Here is a 10920-nt window from a genome sequence, read left to right on the forward strand (position 1 = left end):
TGGGTGGGGGAAGAAAGGAGAGCACAAAACATCTGCTTTCACAGGTGGCAACAGGCAATTTATTTGATCATGATCATTTCAGAGAGAAAGAGGCTGCGGACTCCGCCCTGGTCACCAAGGATATTCTGAGCCTGGTGAAAATTTAAAAGCACGAGAGGAGAATTAGCTCATTCAAAGGATCCTCCAAAGGCTCACAAATCCCTTCTAATAAAGGCAACAGAGCTGAGACGGGGGGGAAACACAGGAGCAGAGCATGGAAACACAACCAAGCAGGACCAGCAGAGATGGGTTCCTGCTCCCCAGTGTTGGAGAATCTCCCTCAGGAGGACCCAGCAAGCACTAAAACAAACTTCACAGCCTCCCAGCAGAGGTGCTGCGATACCGCTTATGCACCTGCTGAGTGTGAGAGCTGCACTTTTTTTTCAGTATACAAAAGCACCAGCCAGGGGAGAGGCTGGTGCTGCTCTGGAGACCCCCAGTCCATCCCCTGCCCCCTTTAGAAAACTCCACCATGGGAAGAGAAGCACTGAGCATCCTCCTTGGCAGGCTCCACATGACCCCTGGGACAACATTTCCCTCCACTGTGTTGGTTCAGCTCAAGGTCCCCACAGCTCTTTGGATGCTTCTCCCCTTGCTGTCACTCCCACCCTGGGAAGCAGAGGACATACAACCCAAGCACGTGGCACACAAAGACAGCATGAGCATCTCCCAGTCCAGGTAATGAATAAGGTGAAGACAATTCCTCTCCCATACAGCTACCAGACAACAGGTTTTATGATTCTGAACAAAGATTGCTAATCAGTGATAGCACTGTTTAACAGGGCACTTGAAGAACATTTTGTTTCAGGCCTTCATCCCCAGGCATCTCACTGTCCTGTGCTGTAGAAAGGGGACCGCAATTTCTGCCTGCAATGTCGTGGCTTAAACTCAGCCCTGAACTGAACTAGAGAGAAAATATGAAGAAAAATTTATGAGCTACTTAAGTCCTTGAACTGCTCTATAACTTTTTATATGCCACGATTACATTAGGTGCACTACTCTGGCAGCTTAGTTCAGTGAGGAGAACTGTAAGGCTTCACGAGAACCTGTCTAATGAGGAAATTGGAAAAAATTATCTAGGACAGAACTTCGTTATTCTGAAAAAAGCCCCAGCCTTAAGTGTTAAGGCAGAACAGATGAATAGCATACTGAGGTTTTATTGCATTTAATTGCACGATTTATTAAACACTGACAATTTCTCTTGAATAACCCCTTTCACTGACTTTATTACTTTCACAGGGTAGTGCATGATGTAAAGAACCAACCCTTGGGGGAGAGGTTTGAATTGCTCCAATTATATTTCATATTAGTGGTCAGCAGCATGATGCCGTGTAAGCTGCCCAGACAGCCTAATCTAGCGGCGAGCCGATGGGAATGAGAGTTTTCAGAAGCATACGGAGGATGAATCAGATTTCGGGGAAAAAAAAAAAAAAAATCCCACATGTACCCGATCCCTCCAGCGATGCCAGACAGGAAATCAAGCAGCGAGGTGCCCTAATGCAATTGCACCGAGCTTTCACACGTGCTGCAGCAACAGTTGAAGAGTTCAACGCTGTTTACCTCTCCTTACTGATTTTCTGTACTGCAGCGCATAGTTCCTCATCAGTGCCCTCAGAGACAAAGAAAATAGAAAAGAAAAAGTACCTGCGTGTCTCAATATGCCACAGGCGAGGCGGAATCATGCGAAACAGGGTTCAGTCAGGCCTCTCCCTGGCACTGGCTGTGACAGAAATGGCTGTGACAGTCGCTAGCTCCTTTAATTAAAGAGGGATGGATACAAGCCTCCCATGCCCCCCCTTAAGTTGTTATTCCTCTTGCCTTGAAATGGCAGCTTCAAATGATTTGCTTAATTAACTGGAAGATTATCTGTGCTTAATGTGTGCTTGGCGCCCTTCACTAGAATATGGTTTCCCCCAGTTTGCAGCCCGCTGGGACACTCACACCAGTGCCACGAACAGCCCCGGTGCGGCAGGAACACGAACGGGGTTCAACTGCACCCCATGGCCACCTCCTGCACACCCACACCTGGACACCCCCTCCATCCCCACAGGCCGGGAGGTCTTGCATCCCTGCACAGGGCTGAGCTTAGCACGACCCTCCGAGGTGCAGCGAGTTCTCCTGGTCTCCGCAGGGATGGCCTTCCATCGCGCAGGGATGTTTCAAAGCACATCCAAGCAACTCTCCGGCTCGACCCACGCACCTGCAGTGGGCTGGGGGAGATGCTCAGCCTGAGCATGGCGCCAGGGGGGTCAGACAGGAGTGAAGCCCCTGTCCCAGTGCCCCACCAGCCCAGGGAGGGCTCGGCATAGTGGGGAGAGGAACTTCCCTGAAAATCTGACCAGTTGACAAGTAGGGAGAATGCACTCATAAATTTAAAAGGGCTGCCAAAAGCTCACAATACGTATTACAGCTACATCTGGCCAAATAATTCACTGTGAATAATAAAACATTTGGCAAAAGCCCACGCAAGATGAGAGAGGGAGAGAATAAAAAGGAAACAAAACTTCCACCGGCCGGAAAGCTGTGAGCGTTACGGAGTCAGGGGACAGCTAAACTTTCCATATTTTCCCCCTATAAATAAAACGCTCTTTTAACGTGAACATCGCTCCAGGAGGCAGAACAAAGCGCGGCTCAAGCCCGCGATAAGGAGCCTTTGAGAAGGCCCAGCAGCGGGGGGCTGCGCCCACACCAAGGGGGGCAGCAGGAGCCCGGCTGCCCCCCGCTCTGCAGCCCCACAGGAGGCGTGACACGCAGCCCAGCCCAGAGCGAGCCCTGCGCGTCCCCCTCCTCACGTTTTCCTGGTTTAATCGGTCCTTTAGCCGGTCTCCAGGGGAGCTCGGGGTGGGTTAATGCTTAACCCGCGCTGCCCTCTGCGCCGGGCTGGAGCCGTGCCCGGCCGGGGCGGCCCCGCGCCCCCCCCCCGCTCAGAACCCACCGGCTCCTCCCGGGGGGGCGGGGGGGCAGAGATAAATCCACCTCTGCTCTCCGTTAAATCAAGGGGCAGCTCACGGCAGAGCGGGGGGCCAGGACCCCGGCGCCGGCAGCCCCCCCCCCCCAGCCCCGCTTCGGGGGGGAACAGCGCCCACCCCGCGGCTGCGCTGCCCCCGGCGCCCAACAGCCCCCCGCGGCGAGACCCCCCCGGGCGGGGCGGGGCGTGGGCAGTGCCCCCCGCGGTGGGGGCGGCGGGACCCCCGGCAGTTACCGCAGCCATCCCTTCGCCGCTCCGCGCCGGCTCCGGCGGTGCAGCCCGGCTCCCTGCCGCCGTCCCGGCCGAGGCGGGGCGAGCCCGACACACACCTGGGCCGGGGCGTGGGGCTGCCCCGGGGCGGGGAGAGCCTGGCCCGGGCACGGCTCGGCTCGGCCCGGCCCGCGGCTGCCCCCGCGTCCCCGCCCGCAGGCGGCAGCGCTCGGCTCGGGGTGGGGGGGGCGGGCGCGGGGGGCCGCGCTCGGTTCGCTGCTGGGGAGAAAGAGCGGGGCTGGCCCGGCACGGGTGCCCCCCGGGGGTCCGTACGCAGACCTCGGGGCGACCAACACGGGCGGTTTCCCGGAGGAACCACACGTTTTCCTCCACTCTGGCCAGCAGCGCCCAGCAGACACAGCCCCACGCCCCTCCTCCCGCGGCAACCCACGCGTGTTCCCTGGCGGAGCAGCCCCCTTTCGTGGCGAGCTGTTTCTGAGTCCTGAGGACAAACCACTTGAATCAGGACAAACGAGGCTTTTCCCATCACTGGCTATTTCTGCCCAAGAGGACGGCCTGAAAGGTCTGTTCAGACGCCGAGCCCGTGTTTTCACAGAGCACATCTCCCCGGAAAAGCCAGGCTGGTTAGCTTGGCAAGAAGAGAACTGAGAGCCCCAGGACTTTTTCCCTCTGTAATTGATCAAATATTTCATCTTTCTCTGCGGGAGCGCTTGATGCTTCCCTTTGAGCAGGGCTGGCTGCTGCATGGAGCAGGGTGGGATCCAGGGGATGCTGTCTGTGGAGCTGGGAACCACCAGCACCCTCAGCTATACTCACCCATCACCAGCTGAATCGTGGCACCCCTCCTATATACCAAATATATATATATACCAAATATATACCTATATACCAAAGAGCTGCCTGGAAAACAAATGCTGCAGCAATAGCGGGCCTTGAGGTTAGGGGAAAAGGGACTGGGAAAGCATGTCTGGGGGTTGTAGGATGCGAGAGCAACCTGCGTGCGTACCATTGTCTGAAGGGTCCTCCCGTATTGCTCCTCACTGATGTGAAGGTGATGGTGGGTGTGACACGTGACTTCTGGCTGGACGTTCCCCCCCCTGCACGTGGACACTGAGGAAAGCCTTGCCCCAACCATCCTTAACGGCCTTGGAGTGGGACCGATGCTCTCACAGCCTAACCTGACCGTACTTTCCAGAGCCAAGGTTAAGGAGCGCTGAAAAAGAAAGGAAAAGAAATTCGGGAAAAAAAATGTATTAATTTTTCAGAGACATGACTCGAAGTGTGGGTCTCGTCCCTCACCACATGAAAAGCCCTGCTGCTGCCTGGTGGTCTCGGAGAAGAAAGCGGGGTCCTGCCGAGCCAGGAGTTGGCAGGGAAGCCCCCCAAGCTGGGGCTGGAGCCGCGGCATGATGAAAATGAATGCCAGCTTTGTGTGCAGGTAGCTGGGCAGGATTTATGACCCGCCCAGTGGTATGAACACAGGCCATGAATTAAAGCACTGTTGGAGAATCGGGAGGTTGTGACTTCAGAGCCATGGACCTGCAGAAAGGGACAGGACAGATTCCTCTATATGGGCTCTAAAAATAAGAAGCAAATGCCAAAAGTTTCTTTAAAACGTGCATTTTGCGAGTGCTAGCCCTGGGAGGACCCCACTTGCCTCACCTCCCTTTGACAGCAGCCCCAGGGCTGCCATAAATCGCACCGGGCTATAATAACCACGCGGGGAGCACGGGGCAGCCCTGGTGTTGTGCAGATCAAACACAGCAGAAGGGGAAGCCGACTTTTTTCTCCGACTCCGGACCTTTCTGGGGAACGCCTGATGATAAAGGGCTGGCGCTGCTCTGTGTAAGTCACCTTTTAATGGGCCACGTGGCACCATTTCCTTAGAGAAATTAGACAGGTATGTCAGCAGACGTCAAAGCAAGATTTTATACCCACCTGGAACGCCGGAGGGAATGCAGGTAATCCCTCTGACAGCCCTTCCCTCCTGCCCCACCTCTCCTCCCAGTGCTGGTGCCTCCCGAAGGGCCTGACCAAGCTGCAAATTGCCGTGAATGGTGACGTCCCAGCCAAACACAATGGCCACCTTGTCCACCGCCACCGTTAAACAGGCAGCAGTTTGGAGCAGAAGCTTGGCGTTTGGTCTGGGCTTGTGTATCAGAGGCACCGACCCAGAACGGGAGTTGCCCCAACTTGAATAAACCCACCCTGAATGATGCTAGGGTTCACAGCACCGAACACCTCCTCAGCATGCACAGTCGCCCCAGAACAAACCATTTCATCCTGCTTAAAAATTTTAAATGTTATGATTTAGATGGGTTTTTTTTGCAGTGATGCAATTAGTAACTTCTATAAACACATCAGTCCAAGCGCTGCAAGCACAGCATTCAGCAGACTTGCTTTCCCTGCATTATTTTTTTCAGCTACTTAGCGACTGCTGGGATTTGTCATGTATGATACAGATTCAGAATTTTGGGGTTTTTTTTTGCATTTCACAGAGATTTTACTATAGGCCAGAAACAACAGCAGATCTCGGGAATATGATTTATTCCTAATGTTTTGGAAAGGTGGGGCAGCATGACTGGTGAAGAGCAGGGAAATTCTGGGACAATCCAGTCTTCCTTGGTAGACAACTTGATTCAGGTATTGCCCACAACATAAATGGTGATGATGTTAGCCCAGTGTCACAATATTATAAATTGGGGATGGTCTGGCAAGTTATTTTTCCTTGTCACAGCTCCTGGCCCCACATGTGGGCCAGCACCGAGGGAAAGAGATGGGGCACAGAGTGAGGGAAACGGCAGCTCCTGACTGCAGTGCAGGAGGGTCTGTATGTCTGGAAAAACACCTCAGAACCCAGAAGAATGGGCAGAAGTGGATAGCAGGGCAGAACCTCGTGCTAGGGGGGATTTCAGCTCTGTTTTATTCTGGTCCTCGCAGGGCCAGCGCAGCCACCCAGCCCCGCGCATCCTACCCGTGTTCTGCCAGGAGGCCATATCGTGGTTTTCCAGCAGAGGGGGAGATAGGATCGCTTGTTCCACCATCGAGCCGCTCGCTCCATCTTGCATTACCGGCACTAACGAGAAATTTAAGAAAATGCAGTATTATTGATCCCTGCGCTCACAAAGCTAACACTGAACGGCCAGGACAAAATGCTGTTTAGGAGGAGCCAACGTAGGTACCCGCGTGGCTCCTTCAGAAGTTTTAAGATCAGCCCCAGCGAAGCACTGTAGCAGTCAAGAAAATTAATTTAAAAGCCTTGCAATGTTTCAGGGGTTTTATCTGTCCGAGCTACAAGGTTGTCTCTGCAGTACAGCCCCAATCCTACACTTAAGTGCATACCGCTTTTTTAGCAGTATAGCCCGTACAATTGCTCCTGTGTTCAAGGCTATGTGTTTACTCTGGTAGAAGGTGTTCTCAGACACCTGTGACACCAAATGAGGACTGGCATGTCCAGCACTAGACCTCTGCTCGTCTTCTGGTCCTTAGGTGGACCTTTTCCACACCTCTCCACAGCCACTCGGCTCAGTAACTGGGACACGTGGCCGATGGTGCACACAAATGACCCATGGCTTTGTGGGTCCTTCCAACGCACTGTCTCACCGTGAGCACTCAGCAGCCGGAGAACTGAAGCTGGGGATGAAAAAGAGGTGAACCCCAGAATTGAGATGCACAACCGGTGCAGAGGAACGGCATGTTGGTGGTTGTGCAGGTTGGTCATCCCTGTCACCAGGACACGGCTGCTACCTGAGATGTGGGACCACCACGGTGACAGTGACCGCTCCTGTCGGGACCTGCAGGCAGTGTTTGCCACCACCCCGCTCACATGGCGGATGGCGACCAGGGTTGGGTACCACCTGCAGCACCCTCTCCCTGCCCTGCGGTGATGCCACACACATGGACAGAGGCCTTCAGGACTGCACAAACACCGCCTCATGCAGAACGCCTGCTCAGCACCATAAACTGTGGCAAACGCATTACATCTCTCTTATCCTTCTTAATACTTCCACTTGTCTCTTCTGTTTGCTAGACAATATTAAGCCATCTTCCAAATCTAAACCCTTCTCTTGAAGGTATCTCTGCTGGGATTTTGAATTTTGAAGTTCAGAGGTGAGACCTTGGTAACCAGCTTTGCTCCTTTGGCAAAACAGAAGTTGTTTTACCAAGCTACTGTGCAGAGAAGCTCTCCAGCGCTTGCAGAGAGGGTGAGCTGAGAAAGCCCATGTGTGCTGCGAAAGCACGTGTGAAATGGCAAACTTTCCGAGGGCAGAGCTCCAATTGCTAGGCGTAATTTCTTGATCTTGCCACATCTAACATCTCCATAACCTCTGTACATTGCAACAATCTCTGTATTTTTTAAAAACCACCACCCTACCCCTGAATGAAAGGCTGCCTGCTCTGCACTATTCCCTGGGGAACCACAAGAGAACAAACAGCACATGGCAGGTGTCAGTCACATTGCTTGATGCACAACAGCAAGCGGCTCGGATATGACTTTGGGGGGGGTATGATGTATCTAACAGAATAAAAAAGAACAGGACTCTGCCTTTAGATGTTCACGGTCTTCAAGCCAGGAACAAAATTCAGATTTACAGTATTGCATGAATAATGTACTGCAAAAGAAATTATAAATAGAATATTGGCATAAAAAAGGATGATTCCTTTAAGTTACTGCATCCCCTGCAGCAAAAACTGTATGAATATATGAAAAATAAAAATCTACATATAAAGAAAATACAAATGCAAATTGCTGGACAACAACAACAACATTATGTTAGGTCTTGTAATGTAACGTCCCCCTGGAGCTAGGCTGGTGCAGACAGCCACATTACCGAGCGTGCCGCTCAGGTGCTATTTCAAAGCTCAATGCATTCCGCAGGCAGAAATCAATTCCTCTTGTTGGGCCAAACCCATTTGAAGTGGAGACTTTTTGAAGTGGAACAGAATCCTGGATTGCTGTCAGCGAGGAAATGTGGGTGCCCCAGTTTGTTTACACTGAGTTAATCTGCCCCTGATTTTAGATACACAAGAGTTGTAAATGAGGAGTTATGTGTCTCCTAATTAGAGGCTGGCAGTGAAGAGTTCTTCAGTGTCGGGGAAAAGAGCTTTGCAACAGGAATAGTCACAAAGTGCCGATGCAGGCTCGCTGCTCAGCCCAGCCCGCTCACAGCCCCTATTTCCCTGCTCCTGAAGAGCCCCCGGGCTTCAGGCCATGGCTCATCCTCCTGAAGGTGACTGCGCTGCCACCGACAGCACGGCTAGCGTTGCAAGCCAGAGGTTCAGAGAGTTAATTCAGGTTCAGAGGCAAGGTTCCAACACACATTCTAGACAAGTTCAATTCATAACGTTATAAATGGAACCATAACTTTTATATATATCACTTTTGGAACATAACACCTTTGAGAGAGGTTCTTTAATTTCACCTCTAACGTGGTGTGCCCTGCTGGCTGCTTAAATCTCTCCCGCACGCCTCCCCCCCAGACGACCTCACCTATCAGTGCGAAATTGTTGTTGTGCCTGATTGCACAAACCAGCCCAGCCTTTTACCTGGCAGATGTGCCACAAATAACTTTCATTATATATACGGTGTGTTTCTGATGCTGCTATCAGAAAAGAGAAGATATACTGCTTCGACAGCCTTGCTTAGATGCTGAGGAGGCACTTGACCGTGCAAAGCAGCCATTTGTACTGCGGGACGGCCCAAGTCTGGACCGAAGACAGACTTGGCAGGCGGCCAGGGAGGTCCTCACTATTGGGACAGTGGGGTCCACCCCCACCAGACCTCTACAAGCATTGCTAAAGCCTTTGTATGTACTTGTCTTAACAGCGGTATGCGGAGAGGCTGTAACGTGTAACAGGGAGCCAACAGGGGGGATCGCCTTAGGCCAGTTTACATCCCCTGCTTTTTTCCCAGGCAAAAGCGATTTAGGTTTAACAGTATATATATAAAAAAATATTAAACCTCTCATTTGAGCTCTTCTTGTGTAGGTGAAGAAAGGAGAAGGACTTTCTGAATTCATCTGAAGTGCATTAGTAGGTAAGGGATTACATTAACATACTCTCGAAGGTCACAAAAAGGCAGATTTCATTTTGCTACAGGGTTTACCCATGTGCTACATTTCTTTGTGTTTAGCAAAGATAAGCCCCAGGGTCATTCTGAACTTTAATTACATTAAAATAACACAGTAAGAGGTCCTTTTATTTTGATAATTTACAATACCACCTATTGAAATGAGCTTTGCAATTAATTTGGGAAATACACAAAGTGACACTTACTTCCCAGTCTTTTGTGGACAGAGGACAATTCACTGTCTACTTAATAGCTGTAATAGCCCACAACAAGATTTTCCTACAGTAATTACACTTTCTCTTGAATTTATTGAGGCTCAAGCCTCCAGTTGTCTGCTGGGAACACTTCATTTCTGCATGAAGCATCTCAGCCTACTTATGCAGAAGAAAAAGCAGGGAGATACAGACCCTTGTTGGAACACAAAAGTCACAACAGAACTTTTACCTTTCTTTTTTTAAAACCCAATATCTAATGAAGTTATAGATTTCTTGTGTATTTTTGTGCCTGCCCATGAGCCCTTGGGGGAATTTTGCAGGCTGAGTGCAAGCCTGAGGGAACAGTTATGGGCCAACTTGGGCTTATAGCCTGTCCAAGTGTCTTTCCAATGGCCATTTTTTTCTTTCTTCCAGCATAAAACTAAATATTCTCATCTTGTCACTGTTATCTTAATAATAAATAACCCATGGTGTTCTTGCTTTCTATGGTATTGCTTTCTTACACTTGGGCACATCCACTACTTCTGTGTTAAGAACCCACCCAGCTAGAAGCATCAGAGGCACCACTAACAGATGGGTTTGCACAGTATATGGGTAAGACACAAATTCAGATGAGGGGGCATCCTCCTCTCCCCAAACCACTTTAGGAAACAAAGATTTACCTTCTTGTGTTGCAGCGACTGCGCAGGGCCATCCAAAAGCCAGGTGGTAACTTACAGCAGCTCTGGAGATGGGACACTGTCTTACGGAGACGGCAATGAGAAGAAGCTGAGTTGACGTTTCTTTGCGTGGTGGGCTGACCCTGGCTGGAGCCCAGGCGCCCGCCAAAGCCGCTCCGTCACCCCCCTCCTCAGCTGGGCCAGGGAGAAAGCACACGGAGAGGCTCGTGGGTGGCGATGAGGAGGGGGAGGGAGGCTCAGCAGGTGCCGTCACGGCCAAAGCAGACTCGGCTCGGGGCCCCCCGGCAGCGGTGGGTCCGGCTGGGAGCCGGCGGCACCGGCTGCATCGGGCATGGGGGCAGCTCCCCGCAGCCGCCCCCCCCAGCCGCCCCCGTACCCCCCAGCCTTGCCGCTCAAAGCCAGTACACCTTGACGTATCTGGAAGGTACACGGTCCTCGTAACACAATTTTATGATAAACTTCAATTTGCTCTGTGGGGAAGCTCTTCCCTGGCCAGCAACCAGATGCACCGAAATTGCAGTTAAGCCACTGTGGGAATTAAAATGATTTCCCTCCTCCTGCAAATTAAAAGGAGGGTGGCAGGCTGGACAAGAAACACACTGGCTGCAACTGGACTTGATTGACTTTAATGTGGAAACAGTTGCACAGTTCAATAGATTCCCTTGCCAGAAAACCGGGAATTTGTTTCCAGAAGGGCAAAGGCCTCTGGGACGTGTC

General features: G+C 51.8%; 1 protein-coding gene and 1 long non-coding RNA gene across 11 annotated transcripts in view; both read right to left on the bottom strand.

Moving 5' to 3' along the window:
• FYB2 (FYN binding protein 2) overlaps nt 1–10857 on the bottom strand; it is a 30372-nt gene extending 19515 nt beyond the window's left edge. For 3 of the 10 annotated variants that reach the window (XM_040610650.1, XM_040610652.1, XM_040610648.1), the window contains exons 1-4: nt 10186–10856; nt 6213–6314; nt 4538–4777; nt 4245–4451 (exon numbers count right to left, since the gene is read on the bottom strand). In XM_040610650.1, the coding sequence (XP_040466584.1) occupies nt 4245–4451; nt 4538–4777; nt 6213–6299 (534 nt within the window). In that variant the 5' untranslated portion in view covers nt 6300–6314; nt 10186–10856. Of the gene's footprint in view, nt 1–3241; nt 3732–4244; nt 4452–4537; nt 4778–4900; nt 5090–5445; nt 5525–6212; nt 6315–6580; nt 6872–10185 lie in introns of those variants that run through there. The other 7 variants (XM_040610649.1, XM_040610656.1, XM_040610653.1 and 4 more) reach the window with 7 other exon arrangements.
• Nucleotides 37–3159, bottom strand: LOC121095589. The gene is made up of 2 exons (XR_005830152.1): nt 1487–3159; nt 37–131 (listed from the first exon to the last, which is right to left on the bottom strand). It is a non-coding gene; the product is annotated as an uncharacterized LOC121095589 (long non-coding RNA).
• Nucleotides 10858–10920: the final 63 nt, after the last annotated feature.

This window comes from Falco naumanni, chromosome 11 (assembly GCF_017639655.2).
Source record: "Falco naumanni isolate bFalNau1 chromosome 11, bFalNau1.pat, whole genome shotgun sequence".
NCBI lineage: Eukaryota > Metazoa > Chordata > Aves > Falconiformes > Falconidae > Falco > Falco naumanni.